Here is a 17,224-nt window from a genome sequence, read left to right as displayed (position 1 = left end):
ATTGTCATCTCGGCTCAAGAAATTGAAGCCTTGGTCCAATTCTAGATTCTTTTGGGCTCTCAACTTTTAGGATGAAAATTTGGATTTGATACACTTTTGCAAAAATTAAGAAAAAAATTGTCTAATTCCCCCATTTCAATGAACTCTTACCAATTCCAACTCCGTTGATAGACTTAGCCCTTGTTTCCCACTGTTACTTATTCCAAATGACTTGTGCATGACAAGATCCAGGGCCACATAAAATGATTGCCGTAAGGATTAGAGAATAAAGTATAACACCTTTCAACTCTCGACAGTTCGATCTGAAGTGATTCTGACTCAAGTCAGTGTATTGCCCTAAGCCAGTTTCTTCTTTAAGGATTTAATCTGGAACTTACCCTCTAAACAATTTCATTCAATATTAAATTGTTAGACAGCCAACTTTTCTAACAACAATAACATGTCATCTCAGAGGTTGTCCTAAGATTTTGAAGCTTCCATACCTTCATAAAACTGTACATTTCTAAAAAGAATATTGTGCAGAAGAAGAAGTATAGATTGACAGTAATTCATATCCTTTTGTTAAACTTTTTTTTAGTTTATTTGTCGTCTGTCATAGAATAGGGTCGCTGCTTTCCTCAGCCTAGAATTTTAAGTAGTAACAATACCTAAAGTAGTAGGGAGCTCTTTGAAAATGTATCGGCAGCTTCAAGAAACTAAATTCATGAGAAAAAAATGTATATTAACGTGCATATTATCAGCTTTTTAATATTTTTGTTGAAAGGCTGCATCAACCTAGCCCACCCAGTTTCATTTTCTCTATCCTAGCCATTGTCTGGTGGATCTCAGTCTCAGATTCTTGTCTGCTCTTTATATAGACAAACTGACAAGAATATAACCAGAGTACGAGATGGACAAGCAATAAATGAACCTCACTGGAATCACTTTCACTTAACCCACAGCCCGTAATGCATAATGTAAAGGTGGACTAAGGTCAGTTAGATAGCTAGGATTTGATTTATACATGAGTAAAAAATTTTACATCGTTAAAAAATTAAAATAAAATATTTTATATATGCATGAAGAATCTAAAAATTTAATAGCTTAAGCTTTTGAACTCAAGTGATGTTCAACATATATGTATGGGCTCTCTGATATACTCTCATGGGTTCCAAGCGTGGTTTATCTCTCCAACAAGTAGTATCAAAGTTATGGTTACTACAGGTTTGAAAAGTCACGAGTTCAAGTCCTAGTAATATTGCTAAGGAAAAGATTATTGACAGATCAGAGGTTGATCGCATCCATTAATTTTATGTACTTGAACATCGATATTAAAGGAGATTGTTGGCAGATCGGAGGTTGATCTCATTCATCAACTCTATGTGCTTGAACGTCGGTATTAAAAAAAAATTTAACTTGGATGCAATGAGTATATGATAATATGCAAAAATGAAACACCCAAGTGGGCAATGTGTTGAGTCAACCTAGATTGTAAGCTTGAGGGCATTGAGACAACCTAGGTGACAAGGTTGAGTGCTATGGCCTGGCCTAAAAGTGCATTAGAAATGTGAGGTTGCTTGGCCCAAAAGAAGTGTTGATAGGATTTAGTAGCACGGGAGAACCGAGGTGGGACTTGATTAGAACTCACAAATGAACGGGAGAGATTATTGGGATATGGTTTATATGTGAGTAAAGAATCTCACATCATTAAAAAATCTGAATGAGATATCCTATATATGCATGAAGGACCCAAAAACATAATAGTTTAAGCTTTTAGGCTCAAATGGTGTTCAACATATATGTATGGACTCTCTGATATGCTCTCATGGGCTCCAAATGTGATTTATCTCTCCAACAATTGATATCAGAGTGATGTTATTTTGAGACAACGATACAGAAGTAGCCCAAGACAGAAGTAAATTTGTTTGAGATTATGGATGGTGATACAGATTCGATGATAAAATTGACAGCATCAAATTATTCAATTTGAAAGCCTATGATGGAGGATCATCTGTACTACAAAGATTTGTATGAGCCAGTATTGGGTGATTCGACTAAATTAGTAAATATGAAAGATGAAAGCTGAAAAAAGTTAGGCAAAAAGATGCTAGCTACAATAAAAAAATAGATTGATATCAATGTGTTTCATCATGCAACGTAAGAGGCAGATGCTCATATTGTTTGAAAAAAATTGACAGCATTATATGAGAGAAAAATAAGTATGAATAAAGTTATACTTGTTAAAAAGCTTACAACTTTACAGTACAGGGATAAACGTCTATTACAAAGTATTTGAGTGATTTTCAAGATATATTTAATCAGATGACTATTATGGAGTTTAAGATGGATGATAAAATTAAGGTATTATTTTTTTTTATTCATTACCAAACAACTAGAATACTCTAGTTTTGACTGTTCTTAATTCAGCTCCTGATTATAAGGTGACATTGGAGATGATAAAAGATAATATGCTTAATGAAGAAGTAAGATAAAAAGATGTAGATCATAAAAATCAAGCTCTGATCACAGAGAACATGATAGAAACATCGACAGAGGTCAGAACTCAAAAGGCTATAGCAAGTGTAAACATAGATCCAAGACCAGAGATAAAGTGAAGTGTTTTCATTGTGATAACTAGGTCATATAAAATGACACTATAAAATCATGAAGCAAAAGTAAAAAAATAAAAAAGATAAGAGTTTAGATGATGATAATGTTACAGCAGTGAATTCAGATAGTGATTTAATTACTTTGATTTATACACATGGTGATTGTAATCATGTTAGTGATCATGATATTGAGTGGATAGTAGACACATGAGCGGTATATCATTGTGTTTCTAAGAAAGAGTTGTTTACAACTTATAAAGCATGAGACTTTGATTTGATTTGTACACATGATGATTGTAATTATGTTGGTGATCCCGACATTGAGTGGATAAAAAATACAAAAGCGATATATCATTATGTTTCTAAGAAAAAAATGTTTACAACTTACAAAGCAGAAAACTTTGGTTGCACCAAGATAAAAAATAAGAGTGTATCACAAATTATTAAGATTGATAATATTATTGTATAAACTAGTATAGGTTGCATGTTAACTTTGAAGAATGTCAGACACATTTCGAATATGAGAATGAACTTGCTTGCTATTAATATCCTTGATAAGGAAGGATATGAGAGTTAATAAAAGAATGGGTAGTGAAAGCTTCTAAAAAGATATATAGTAGTTGCAAGAAAAAAACTATACTGTACAATGTATAAGATATGGATGCAATTGAATGGCAGCCAGATAAATACCGTTGAGGACAATGCTTAAAAAAACTTATGGCATAAAAGATTGACGCACATGAGTGAGAAGGAGTTACAAGTTTTGACAAGACAGTCTCTCATTATCTTGACCAAAGGTATGTCTCTCGATTCATGTGATCATTGTTTGTTTAGTAAGCATCGTAGAGTTTTTTTTCGTAAGAGTGATCTCATTGAAATTGATTTATTCTGAAATATGTGATCCCATTGAAGTTGAGTCATTAGGTGGTAACATATATTTTATTATTTTTATTGATGATGCTTCACGTAAGACTTGAATGTATATATTGAAATACAAAAGTCAGGTACTATAGTATTTTTAAAAATTTTATGCCATAGTGAAAAGGATGATAGGGTTATTTTTGAAGTGTATTCGAATTGATAATGATAGAGAATACACATCCAAAGACTTTGAAGAGTAATGTTTAAAGCATGGGATAAGGCATGAGATGACAAAACTTGGAATACTGCAGCATAATGGTGTAGTTGAAAGGATGAATCACACCATTATAGAAAAAAGTTAAATGTATGTTGAGAATGATAAAATTACCAAAGCCATTATGGGGTGAAGCAGTTAACACAGCTTGTTATTTGCTTAATAGATCATAATTAGTTCCTTTGAGCTTTGACATTCAGAAAGAATATAGATAGGGAAAGATGATTCATACTCTCACTTGAAAGTTTTTGAATGTAAAGAATTTATGCATGTTTCGAAAGAATAGAGGTCAAAACTTGATAGTAAAGTCACACAGTATGTGTTTGTGAAATATGGTGATGAAAAATTTGACTACAAGATATGAGATCCAGTGAAGAAAAAGATAATCAAAAGCAGATATGTGATATTTCATGAAAAAAATCATAATAAACCTTGAGAAAAATGAAAAGACTACACGGATTACTATTAAGTGTGATGTTTTAACACTGATAGAGGTTTCACAGGAAAGAGCCACAGATGGTGAAAATGAATAAAAAACAAAACTTAGAGATATGAATGAGCCAGCCACAGTTAGTGATGAGCCAGATACAATCAGTTTTGAATAAAGAGAGTAATCTTCTCTACCTGAGAGTGTTGAACAAAGAGAGCTACCTTTGACATCAGGTGATGTAGAGTCTCAGCCTAAGAGATTTACTAGAGAGCGTAGGCTATCTACCAAGTATCCAAGTTTATATTTTACTTTAGTTACCAGTGAGAGAGAGTCATGAAACTTTCAAGATGTGCAGATTACTCTAGATAAAGAGTATTGATTAAAAGCAATAAAAGAAGAGATGGAGTCATTATGAAAAAATTATACTTATGATCTTATTAAACTTTCAAAAGGGAAAAGGCCGTTGAAAAATAAATGGGTGTTTAAGTTAAAAAAAAATGGCAACAAGCTAGTGAGGTATAAAGTTCAATTGGTGATGAAATATTTTTCTCAAAAATCAGACATCGATTTTGATGAGATTTTTTCTCCAATTGTGAAGATGAGTTTCATTTGTTTGGTACTAGGATTAGTAACGAGTTTGAATTTTGAGCTTGAGTAATTTGATGTTAAAACTACATTTTTACATGGTGACTTACAGGATGACATTTATATGAATCAACTTAAGGGTTTTGAAGTCAAAAGGAAAGAGCACTTAGTTTACAAATTGAAAAAAAGTTTGTATGATTTAAAACAAGCTTCACGATAGTGGTATAAGAAGTTCGATTCTTTTATAGTGAGTCACAGTTATAAAAAAATGACAGCAGATCTTTGTGTGTATATCAAAAAATTTTTTAATGATAACTTCATTATCCTTTTATTATATGTTGATGATATGTTAATTATGGAACAAGATGCTGGTATAGTTTACAGGTTAAAAGAACAATTGTCTAAGTCTTTTGACATGAAAATTTAGGTCTAACAAAGCAGATTCTTGGTATAGATATTATCCGAAAAAAATAGCTAAAAAGCTGTGATTATCACAAAAAAAAAATGTTGAATGAGTGCTTAGTATATTCAACATGCAACATACTAAATCAGTTAGTAATCCACTTACTACCATTTTTATTTGAGTAAGAAATCTTATCCGATTTTTAAGGAAGAGCAACTAGCTATGTCTAGTATTCCTTATTCTTCTACAAGTAATTTTTAAGGTATTTTATGATTTGTATACGGCCTGACATTGCTCATGCAATTGGTTTAGTAAGTAAATTTCTTTCTAATCATAGAAAGATTCACTGGGAAGCAATGAAATAGATTTTTAGATATTTGAGGGGCATCTAAAAAATTTGCTGAAGTTATGGAGTTTCACAACCAATTTTAGAAGATTTTACTGATACTAACATGACAGATGATCTTGATGGTAGAAAATCTATTTCAGGATATTTGTTTACTTTTGTAGGAGGAGCTGTGTCTTGACAGTTTAAGTTATAGAAGTGTGTTACTTTGTCAACTACAGAGGCTGAGTATATTGTAACAATCGAAGCAGGTAAAGAAATACTTTAAATGAAATATTTTTTTCTTGAATTGAGGTTGAATAAGAAAGAATATGTGATATTTTGTGATAGCCAAAGTGCTTTAGATTTGAGAAAGAATGTCATGTACCATATTAGAACAAAGCACATTGATGTTAGATATCATTGGTTACATTCAGTGATTGAGAAATAACAGATGTTATTGAAAAAAATCCATACTAATGAGAATGTAACAGATATGTTGACTAAGATACTTCCCAAGAAGAAGCTTGAGTTCTGTAGTAACTTAGTCGGAATGAGTTTTTTAGCCAAGATAAGTTCTAAATGAAATTGTTATGGTGATGAATCTCCTCCTAATAGGGCTGAAGGAGGAGATTGTTAGAAAAATAGGGTCTAATCTCATGTAATTGGTTTTGAACCAATCAAAGGCCTTGGGCCTTGGTCTTTCTTTTTATACAGTGCCATAGTTACTTAATAAAAAGAGGTGGAGCTGTTATAAGGTGGTGTCAAAAATCAATTAGAAAAAAAAAAGCTAGGAAAAATAGGGAGAAAAAGTAGAAGAGAGAGTTAGTTGAACAAAAGTCGATTCGTGATCCAATTGAGATAAAACTTTGTCAGCAAGTTTATGATTCAGAGTTCTACATTTTGTACAGTAGAGATTAGGTTTGAAGATTTCTAGGAACAAATCCAATGTGTATTTGTTGAGTCACCTATTTGATGAGATTTCTTCAATTGTCTCTTAGATGTTGATTAGCTCTAGTTTTAGCTAAAGAAGAACTTTGTATATCCATTAGTTGATAGTGAAGATTTTTTTGGTGGTACGTAATTTTTTTCTCTACACTGAAGGATTTTTCACGTAAATCTTGATATGCTTTTATTTTTTTTTGTATTGTTGATTGTTAATTGTTATTTATTATTGTGGGTTATTGTGATAAATTGCTTTTGCGTTGTTGTGTTTATTGTTTTAGGCCCAACATAAGTTTCATGACATAGTGGGTTAACTCCAAAAATGCAACAGCTAAAGTCCCCACTTCACACGAATTGCACCTTTTTTCTCAGTTGTTTCTACTTCACAACTCCACACATATATATAATTGCAAATTTTTAACATTATCTTGTTCCTCAATGATCTATTGTTAATGTTATATTACTAGTAATCAGTAGGGGAAGAAAATGATTCAGGACATTATAATTATTGGGTTAATAGATTGGATCTGAGTTTTGAAAATTATCGGCTTAAAAACTCCAAAATACAACATGACATGTAATAGTGTTGGAACAAATGAGAAAAAACTCAAATATACCATAAAATAATAGATGTTGTCATAATGTTTACATCTACATCTGATTCTGGATATTGCACCATCTTTTTTTTTAATTTTAATACATTATCAGTAAATTAAATAATAATAATTCACTAATAAGATGAATAAAATAATAACACATCATTAATGAGTAAATTTTTTTAAAAATTTTAATTTATATATATATTTTTAAAATTAATATTTATTTATTAATAAAATATTGAATTTACTAACAGTATATCAAATATAAACTCTTATTATTAACTTTTTGTACATTGTGGACCATGGTCTAATTTAATGTCGACATTATTTGTTTGTTATGTGAAATGTTGAAAGGTAATGGTATGATGGCATGTCAAATCCATTAATACGGGTATGTTAACAATAAATGTGTCATGTGTACGTTGCACTAAACCTTGATATATTTTTCCGGTATTAAAAAAATAGACTTGTTTTTATGTGTGTACATTACTTAAACATTATAAATATATACTCCTATATTTTAGCATTTTTCAGAAAATAAAAAATTACGTTTGTTCAAATGGAAATTGACGTGAGTCGTATCATGCATGCCCTGAAAACAAAAGGTAATGGCCCGACCAAGATTCAGTAAATAAATGAAATGAGGAATGTTTGTGGCAGTCACCCAACAACCGTACGTCTTTAAACACTCATAAATCTGAAAAGTCGCGTTACTTATTACAGTCAAAAACCTATTATCTGCATGAGAAGTCTCGGCTTTAGTTACTGTATCAACGAATCTTGGCTTCCACTAAAGTATTTTTATAAAGATAAATAAGCAAAATTTTGATTTTAAATTTTATGAATAAAAAATAAATTTAAAAAAATTTATTTTTTTATGTAGTTCAATTCAACTTAATTTTGAATTAGTTAAAATTTAAAGTGACTTTCGGACATCAAAAAATTTCAAATAAAAAAAAAATTAAACAATTTGAAATATAACACAATGATATATTACAAATAAATGATACAAAAATAATATAGCTTAAAATTTTAAAAAAATTAAAAATAAGTTTAATAAAATCAATAAATTATATTTTATATTTTTGTATCGATACGAATTATGACACATAATTTTTATATAAAACACGATACGAATATAATATTTTGCATGATACGATGACACGAATTATCAGATCTAGATTAAAGTATCCTTATGTTACAGTGGTCAGATATTTTAAAAATATATATCATTATAATGTTTTTTAATTTATTTTTTATAAGTAATTTGATCTTAAAACTTTTTTAAAAATTTTATTACATAGAAAATTGAATACAATGCTTCAATCTTTTTTCAATTGTTGAAAAACTTTTTTATGGATTCAAAATTTTCAATATATTCCATTAATTAAAATAAAAAAATTAAGCACAACCAACCTAAGTTCAAAATTACCAAAAAAAAAAAAAAAAAACAACACCCATTAAATTCAAATTCAAATTTCAGAATATCTTAGTGTCAATTATGTATAAAATGCAATCATGAAAAAATATATAATTTTATGGTGTCATTAAAAAATGAAAAATATGCTCTTATGATATCACTTAAACTTTCCACATATATATAAAAATTTTAATAATAAAAACTTGTATTAAATTGTAGTGAAATAAATAATAGATTAACAAGTAACAAAAAAATTGAAAAAAAAATCTAATTGATGCATCCTCCAAACTCTATTACTAGTACTTCATTTTAAAATATATCCAATAATTAGGTGTATTAACTTTAGGAAGAAGCTAAAATTACAAAAATAATACTTCTTAAAAAACGTGTTTGAGACCTATAAGTAAATATTATTAAATCAATAAAAATTTAGAATTTTTTAAATATCTACTTATAATATATATATATATATATAGAAAACTATGATAAATTTACTAATCATCAACAAAAGTTAATTCCTTAAATTTTATCATTTTATATAAATCATCTTTTATATTTTTATTACATTCAAATAAATTTTTAAACTTTAATTTTTATCTAAATAAGTCTTTATCATTTAATTTGTATTTAAATAAATTTAATTAATTTTTAACTAAATAAATTCTTACAATAAATCAATCTTTTGACTCAAAAAATGTATTTGAATATTAATAAAAAACAAAAAATTATTTAAAATATTAAAATAATTCAATGATTTTTTAAAATATTTTTAATAAAAATATTTAAATAAAAGAACATGTTTAACATGTTTTGTCGTTTATTTCTGACACTTTGACTTTTTTACTGTTTACACATGAAGCCATACGACTTGCATTATTATCGGTTTTGTGCTGAAAAATTGAATGATGTATCTTCTTAAAATCTCGAGTATTTAAATGCGGTTGATGGGCGATTCTCCCAGAAAAAAAATTTACATTAGGTTTTATAAGTAAATTTATAAAAATTTTTATTAAAAATAAATAAATAAAAATTAAAAAATCTCTTCACATAAATTAAATATATAAATTTTAAATAAATTTCAATATATTTATTAAGTGAATATTTCTAATAAAAATATTGATAAAACTTTTATAATTAAAAAATATTGATTAAATTTAAAATATAAATAATATTTTAAATAATTTTTTTACATATTATTAGTATTTATATTAAATTATCAAACTACTCATTCAAAATTTTTATTAAAATTTTATTTATTTATTTATAATAAAAAATTTCGCAAACTCGACTTATTAAATTTCTTGTCCCCTAACACTCCCCATTGCAACGAAGAACAACAACAATTTCTCATTGACGTGATCTTGTTATGGACAATAATTTCCGTGTCCAACACTCTACATCACGAATATCTATAAAAAAAACAAACACCCTCAACTTTTCGACGCTCACATTTTTTTTTCCTTTTAATTTACGCGAAATCATTCCCAAAATTCCACCTGAGTCCCTGTAAATGATTTGATCAGTATTTAAAAGATCCGCTTTTCCCTGTCTTTAACACAGACATAAAAATCAAAAGGAAAATCCCTTCTCTGTTTTCTCACTTCCTCCTTCTTCATCCCTTCAAAGGTACATTTTCATTATATTCTTCCATTTAAAGCCAGATTTCTTTGCTTCTGTAAATCGAGCTTTTCGTTTCGTTTTTCTGTCGTTCTTTTTTATGATTGTTGTTTCGTTGATGGTTATCTAAGGTCGTTTCAAACGATAAAGAGAGAGCGTTTTCCATTTATTTCATCATGTAATGCGCTTCTTTATTATTTTTTATTTGTTTTAATTTTTTTAAAGTTTTTCGTTACTTTTTTTTTGGCTCTGTTTGGTTGCTGAGAAAATAACCAAAATAAAAGAACGAAGTTCGATTTATTCTTCTGCGTCATTCAATTTCGAATCGTTACATTTCGCTAGTAAACGATTTCAAGTATTTTAGTTTTGATTTTTCTTTTCTTGAGTTTTCTTGGTAACCAAATAGAGTGTAAGCTTTGATTTTTTTGTCTTTTTCTTTTTTTTTTTTATCAAATCCTCATATATGATTAGAAGTAGCAGAGTTACTTTGTTAATTATTGCATTTATATATACCGTTACAACAACAAAACTGCCAGTGACGACAAAGTTTCGCTTGCATAATTGACTCATTTTTTTTTGTTTTTAGTCAGCAATAACTAATAACCACAAACATATAGTGGCTTTTCAAAGTATGACTGCACACAACTTCTATTTATCAATTGTTAATATTAGGAGGCAGTTTATAGTTTGGTTTAATGAGAAAGATTAAGTTTTAAATCTTATGGGAAATTAATTAAAATGAAAATTATAGTTTTCGTGAATCGGCTGCTAAGCTGGCATTGGTCTTAATCTTGTTTTACGAGGCAATGAGGTATTTAGATTTTATCCAATAGGAATATTTATTGCTTTGGAATAATCTGGCAAAGCTGTGGTCCATGACATGTAGGTTTTCCTTCCCTTTTTTACGCATGACATAATCTAGGATTTGGTATAAAGAAAAATGTAGTATCATATTTTCATTTTTTTTGTTTTTCAAGAAATCTGTTCCAAAAATTATTTACTTGAAAAATTAGAGTTTAGTTTAATGGCAAAATTGTGAATATTAGGATTGTAAGAGTATACTCTGATTTAATCATTAAAATGTGTAATCTGTCCTCTTTCATTTGATGCTTCAATTGTCAAAGATGATTAGATGAATAATCCAGCATTTTGAAGTCTTTAACTGTCTAACTTCAGGAATATTTTAATTTATGGATTTTAGTAAATGATGTTTAATTCATGGATATTTTGTTTTTTCACTCCAACTGGTGTGTCTAATATTTAAACAGTAAGCTTAATTGCATTTGAAAGAGTTTACTTCTTTTGAAGTGTTGATACTTCAGCCTTACATTAGAAGAAATTCATTACAACCTGAAAATGCTTGAAAATGTCAAAGTTTTAGTTGGCAGGGAGACTGCTGGTTCAGTGATAACCGTACAAGCAGAAAAGGCATAATTATTAGTGTATTATTTTCTTTTACCTAGCTAGCTTCTAGTTTCAAACTTCTTCTCCTGTATTCTACTTTATATTGCTACGATCACTGCATATGTTGTATAATTTTTCTTACAGCCTTCTGTTAACCTTTACTTCATTTATTTGCAGTGAGAGATGGTTGCCTTTGGGAAGAAGTTGAAGGAAAGACAAATTCAGGAATGGCAAGGGTATGTTTGATATATTCTTATTTTTGTGTATATTGCTCTTAAACCATTTCCTATGTATTATGTGTTTTTATAGTTTTCCTCTATGCTTTTTGATTGTGCAACAGGCTGCTAAATGCAAATCAAGCACCATCTATATATCTATATATATATAGATTGTGCAACATGGTGCTTGATTTGCTACTATCAATCTCATGTAAGCTTGAAGAATTTACGTGCTTCTGTATATATAAGTTAGTAACTCTTTTATTGTCTTTAGTCAGGATTAATCTTACAGTTTTTCTTTCCTAGTACAAACCAGACCATAAATGCGTGTGTGAGAGAGAGATTGTTATGCATGTTGACTAACTTGAATGTTATTAGTGGTGAGGCAATATCTTATCATGTGGTCATCTTTTAATTATTTTGCAGATATTACATTAACTACAAATTAATGAAGAAGAAAGTCAAACAGTATGCTTATCAAATTGAAGTTGGGACACAAGATCGTCGACATGTTCTCAAGGATTTCTCAAGAATGCTGGATAATCAGGTATTTTGAAAAATGAGCTTCAGGGTATCTGCATCTACTTTTTCATTGAAACCAAAGACGGAAAGCTTCAGTAATAGTGTATATTATGGACAACCATTATAAACGTACTGATATTATGCTTTGCAAATCTATTTTTTTAACTTATTTTTACTAGATATTCTTTAGAGTTGCTCCTCTTCCTATTCATTTCTTTTGAGTATGGCAAAAGGTAAAAAAAAAAAACCCTTAAACAAAAATTCAATAATCATCTAAGCTCTTACTGTTTTATTGCAATCAATTAAACTCTTAAAACAACTATTTTCATTAATTGGTCTTTTATTAGATAAAAATTGGTTAATTGTCAATACCCATTTCTAGCCAATTAAGAGCTCAATTGAGGTGAAAATAAATATTTAAGAATTCGATTAATCTAAAATAAAAAATTCAAGACTTGATTGATTGAAATAAAATGTCAAGAGTTTAAATGATTATTAAATTTTTGTTCGAGGGCTTTTTGATCTTTTTGCCTTTTTAGTATTTATGGATTGTTAAAGGGAAGAGGGTAGATATTGAAAGTACAGGGGGTAGAATATAGTTATGTTAAGGAATTTCTGAAATTTATCCTTTATATTATCTGTCTTTTGCTGCTAGTTTCTTCAATCACATTATTGCTTCTTTTTAACTGGTAAAAATTTGCTTTAAAATGCTCCATGCGAGCAATGAGATGTGTCATTAACCAGGGGAAGTAAAATGTCTTCGTATATCTTAAGAGATTTTGTAATTGATCTTAAAGTTAGTGGTGGTCTTATTAGAGATTTAGGCGACCTTGTGGCTTAAGGACATTTTGTTTATTTTCATACTTGTTTCCATGCGCACCAGGTGCACCCACTCCCAGGTGAATGCTGGTGTAGTTGGACTTCTTGCATGGCTCACTACCATGAGATAGCATCATGAAAAATGTCTTTCCCAAGGCTGAATCATATATATTTCACAACTTTGATATATCTAAAATTTCAGATTGAGAAGATTGTCCTTTTTCTGTTGGAGCAACAAGGCCTACTTGCGAGCAGGTTGATAAAGCTTAGAGCACAGCATGATGCTCTTGAAGAGCAGCTAGAAATATCCCAAATAACTGAACTAAGAGAAGCTTATAGAGGAGTGGGACAAGATCTTTTAAAGCTTCTTTATTTTGTTGAAATGAATGCTATTGGTCTGCGAAAGATATTGAAAAAGTTTGATAAACGCTTTCGCTATAGGTTCACCGATTACTATGTCAAAACTCGTGCTAATCATCCTTACTCTCAGCTGCAGCAAGTGTTCAAGCACGTGGTAATGTGTCAAACTCGGGCTTTCCCTTTCCTTTTATTCATTTCTATTTCTATCTTTAATAAGGCTTGTCGATGAGGTTTTTCTTTTTGCTCATATTTAGATCAGATACTGAACATGTAATAGTGGGGCATGTAGAGGAAGTTGTAGCCAGTACGCGGTAAGCTTACTTTCCAGTTGTATAATTTGCAGGGTTTAGGGGCTGTTGTTGGGGCAGTATCTCGTAATCTTCATGAACTTCAGGACCGTCAAGGAAGCTACTTATCAATTTATGATCCGCCTGCCCTTCCTCTCCAGGTTTTTCCTATATGTACTTCAAATAATTTTTCATTTTCTTCCTCTGCAAAAAAAAAAATGTTACTATGGTAATAAAGCTATGGCTATGCTATTTTACTTGGGTCATCTGCAGGATCCTGTAGTTGATTCAATAAAAGCGGCTGTGGATAGGTTAACGAACTCAACGAACTTCCTAAACTTTCTGGCACAACATGCTCTCATTTTGCAAGAAGAGCTACCTGCTCCTATTGAGGAACACGTTGATGAAGAAAGATACCATTTTATGTCACTACTCTTGAACTTAGCAAACACATTCCTTTATATGGTTAATACATATATTATTGTCCCCACAGCAGATAACTACTCCACGAGCCTTGGAGCTGCTGCAACAGTTTGTGGTATTGTTATTGGGGCAATGGCTGTTGCACAGGTGTTTTCTTCAGTGTATTTTAGTGCATGGTCTAATAGATCATACTTCAGACCTCTCGTATTTAGCAGTATTGTCCTTCTTGTGGGAAATACCATGTACGCGATGGCTTATGATCTGAACTCATTAAAAGTTCTTCTACTGGGTCGGCTCTTTTGTGGGTGAGTGTTCTTCATTTTTATCTTCTTTTCTTCATGTCAGAACTCAGAAATCACAGCACCTATGGTAATTGGTGTGGCATAGTCATAGTTTAGACATAATCAAAGCTTGTTTTAATCAATGTAGACTGCAGTTTGGTAGAACCTCTTAGTGAATAGTGAATCCTAGGTAACCATTCCAAAATCTCTCCTCTTGGATTTGCTATTTATTATATTATATGTACGGCAAAGCTGACGCTTATTGGAATATGCGGAGTAGGAATCTATAGGATCGGAGATTAAATATGATTTGAGGACCCAAATTGAACTTAACCAATGAATATTATCAGTTTAAGATAGTAGGAGATATTTCTTTTTTACTTTCTCCATTTAGCTTGTTGAAGTTAATCTTGTCATTGCAGATTTGGTTCTGCTAGAGCTGTTAACCGCCGGTATATCAGTGATTGTGTACCATTAAAAATCCGAATGCAGGCATCAGCTGGCTTTGTTAGTGCAAGTGCTTTGGGGATGGCTTGTGGTCCCGCTCTTGCTGGCATACTTCAGACAAATTTCAAGATTTACAAATTTACCTTTAACGAAGACACTTTGCCAGGATGGGTTATGGCTATAGCTTGGCTTGTATATTTGATATGGTTGTGGATCTCATTTAAAGAACCGTCTCGTGATATTGAAGAGAATAATTCACCTCATGCATCTAGTTCTGGTACGTGTTCTTCTATCAATCATCTTTTGGCTTGATATGTTTACGCATATTTGCAGTGGCGATTATCTTGTTTGATAAATTGACATATTAAGTAATGCATTAAAATGATTGATTTGCAAGTTCTACCATGTAAATGCAGAAACAGCAGAAAACAATTCACTTGAGAAAGGTCTTAAACAACCGTTGCTGGTTGCTTCAGAAGAGATGCAAGAAGATGATGAAGACCCAGAAGGTGATGGAAGTGAAGAAGCTTCTGAGAAATCTCATCGACCAGCTACATCAATTAAATCAGCTTATAGGTTACTAACACCCTCAGTAAAGGTATAAGATTAATCAAAGGCTGGCTTCAGTTTCAAAAGTTTTATAGATTAGTCAAGTGTGCATCGTAAGTCATTTGCAATATAATAGTAAGCATGCTTAAATGAGAAAAGAGTAGAAATTCAAGATGTTTATGTTCCTGTTTTGCTTGTTAAGAAAATGTGACCAGTGGACAGCCGGTGATTAATAAACACATTCCTGATTATCTACTTGTTTTACTTTTGTAACTGAGCTTAGATACTTTCAATACATCTCTCGAAGCTTAAATACTTTCAATCTTTGAATGATCTAAGACTTGAATTCTTATAATATCATCAGGTTCAGTTGTTGATATATTTCATGCTCAAGTATGCGATGGAAATTTTACTCTCGGAATCCAGTGTCATCACCACATACTACTTCAGCTGGTCTACAAGCACAGTATCCATTTTTCTTGCATGTCTTGGCTTAACAGTTCTTCCTGTAAACATCGTTGTTGGGAGCTTCATTAGCAACATGTTTGAAGACAGGTATGTTTAAAAAACCTGCACCTTTCAGTTTTTAATTTATTATACATAACTTAGTATTCATATCCTTATTGATCTTGAGCTCTGGAATTGTTTGTGTCATGCTTCCATTTTCATCTGTTCATTGCAGGCAAATTTTGTTGGCATCTGAAATTTTGGTTTGCATAGGCATACTGCTAAGCTTCCATATAATAATACCGTACACTGTGCCCCAATATGTCTGCTCAGGGCTCATCATGTTTGTTTCCGCTGAAGTACTTGAAGGTAGATATTATTTAATTTCGTTTTGTCGTTGGAATAACAATTAATTTCTGAGAGAGATACAGTGCACAAAGGAGTGCAAACCTTGATGTTGGCATATATAATTTCTTTATTGATCGGGGTTTTGTTCTTCAAACTTTTCCTTGCCATCAGGTGTCAACTTGTCACTGCTTTCTCGGGTAATGTCATCTAGGTTGTCCCGTGGAACCTACAATGGGGGACTACTTTCAACAGAAGCTGGTACTATTGCTCGAGTGATTGCAGACGCCACAATTACACTGGCAGGGTACCTAGGTCAGAGTCGGCTTTTGAATATCACTCTACTTCCTTCACTACTTATATGCCTCTCCTCTATTGTTGCTACATGCTTTACGTACAACTCTTTGTTTTGATCGATTCAAAAAAAAAATCATTTCCCTTCACAATTCCATTTTTTCATATCAATGCTGTATATTGTAAGAAACTTGGGCATCGATTATCCTCTATTATTGTATTTTAATAAAATTTTAGTTCCCTTTTTATTGTAATGGTTTCAAAGTTTTTCGATGAATTTGAGATATAAAAAAAAAAAGTTGTCACTATTCTTTCTTAATTAAGTATAATTGTACCTATTAAAATTTATTTTTTTAATAAAAATTTTAAAATTAATTAAAATTTATTAAAAATATAATTTTAGATGCTTGCAAACAGTTTGAATATAAAAGTTAATTACACGTGAAGGATCAACACCTTACAATGTTTGTTAAAAAGATAATATCAATTAATTGTGTGTTATCATTTAATCATGATAAAAATAATCTTAATTTTGATATTTAAAAATAATTTTTTTGATTTCCTTTATTTATCGATTTTTTATTCCTTTTCTATTATTTCTTTGTTATTATTTTATTTTTATTCAAGAAAAATGAATTAGAATCCTTTTATTAAAAATGTTTTACTATATTGGTAACATTTAAAGAAAATTTTCTTCACTTAGATATTTTTTAAGTATCGTTATTCGGAATACTTTAAAATTTTATTTTTGGAGGCTCTTATTTATTTTTTATAAAAACAA

At 30.3% G+C, this 17,224-nt stretch overlaps 1 protein-coding gene across 1 annotated transcript; it reads left to right on the top strand.

Annotated features, from left to right (window-relative positions):
* The first annotated feature begins 9,939 nt into the window (after nt 1–9,939).
* LOC111306033 (SPX domain-containing membrane protein At4g22990-like) lies at nt 9,940–16,730 on the top strand. Its single transcript, XM_022903944.2, has 11 exons — nt 9,940–10,056; nt 11,629–11,687; nt 12,096–12,216; nt 13,213–13,524; nt 13,714–13,818; nt 13,931–14,385; nt 14,784–15,085; nt 15,225–15,406; nt 15,722–15,912; nt 16,040–16,173; nt 16,324–16,730. The coding sequence occupies exons 2-11, from the start codon at nt 11,635–11,637 to the stop codon at nt 16,560–16,562; spliced, it is 2,094 nt and encodes a 697-aa protein (XP_022759679.2). The 5' UTR covers nt 9,940–10,056; nt 11,629–11,634; the 3' UTR covers nt 16,563–16,730.
* The last annotated feature ends 494 nt before the right edge of the window (nt 16,731–17,224 follow it).

This window comes from Durio zibethinus, chromosome 9 (genome assembly GCF_047325235.1).
Source record: "Durio zibethinus cultivar Kanyao isolate XHJ-2024 chromosome 9, ASM4732523v1, whole genome shotgun sequence".
In the NCBI taxonomy this organism is placed as follows: Eukaryota; Viridiplantae; Streptophyta; class Magnoliopsida; order Malvales; family Malvaceae; genus Durio; species Durio zibethinus.
This window is presented reverse-complemented; position numbering and strand designations above follow the sequence as displayed.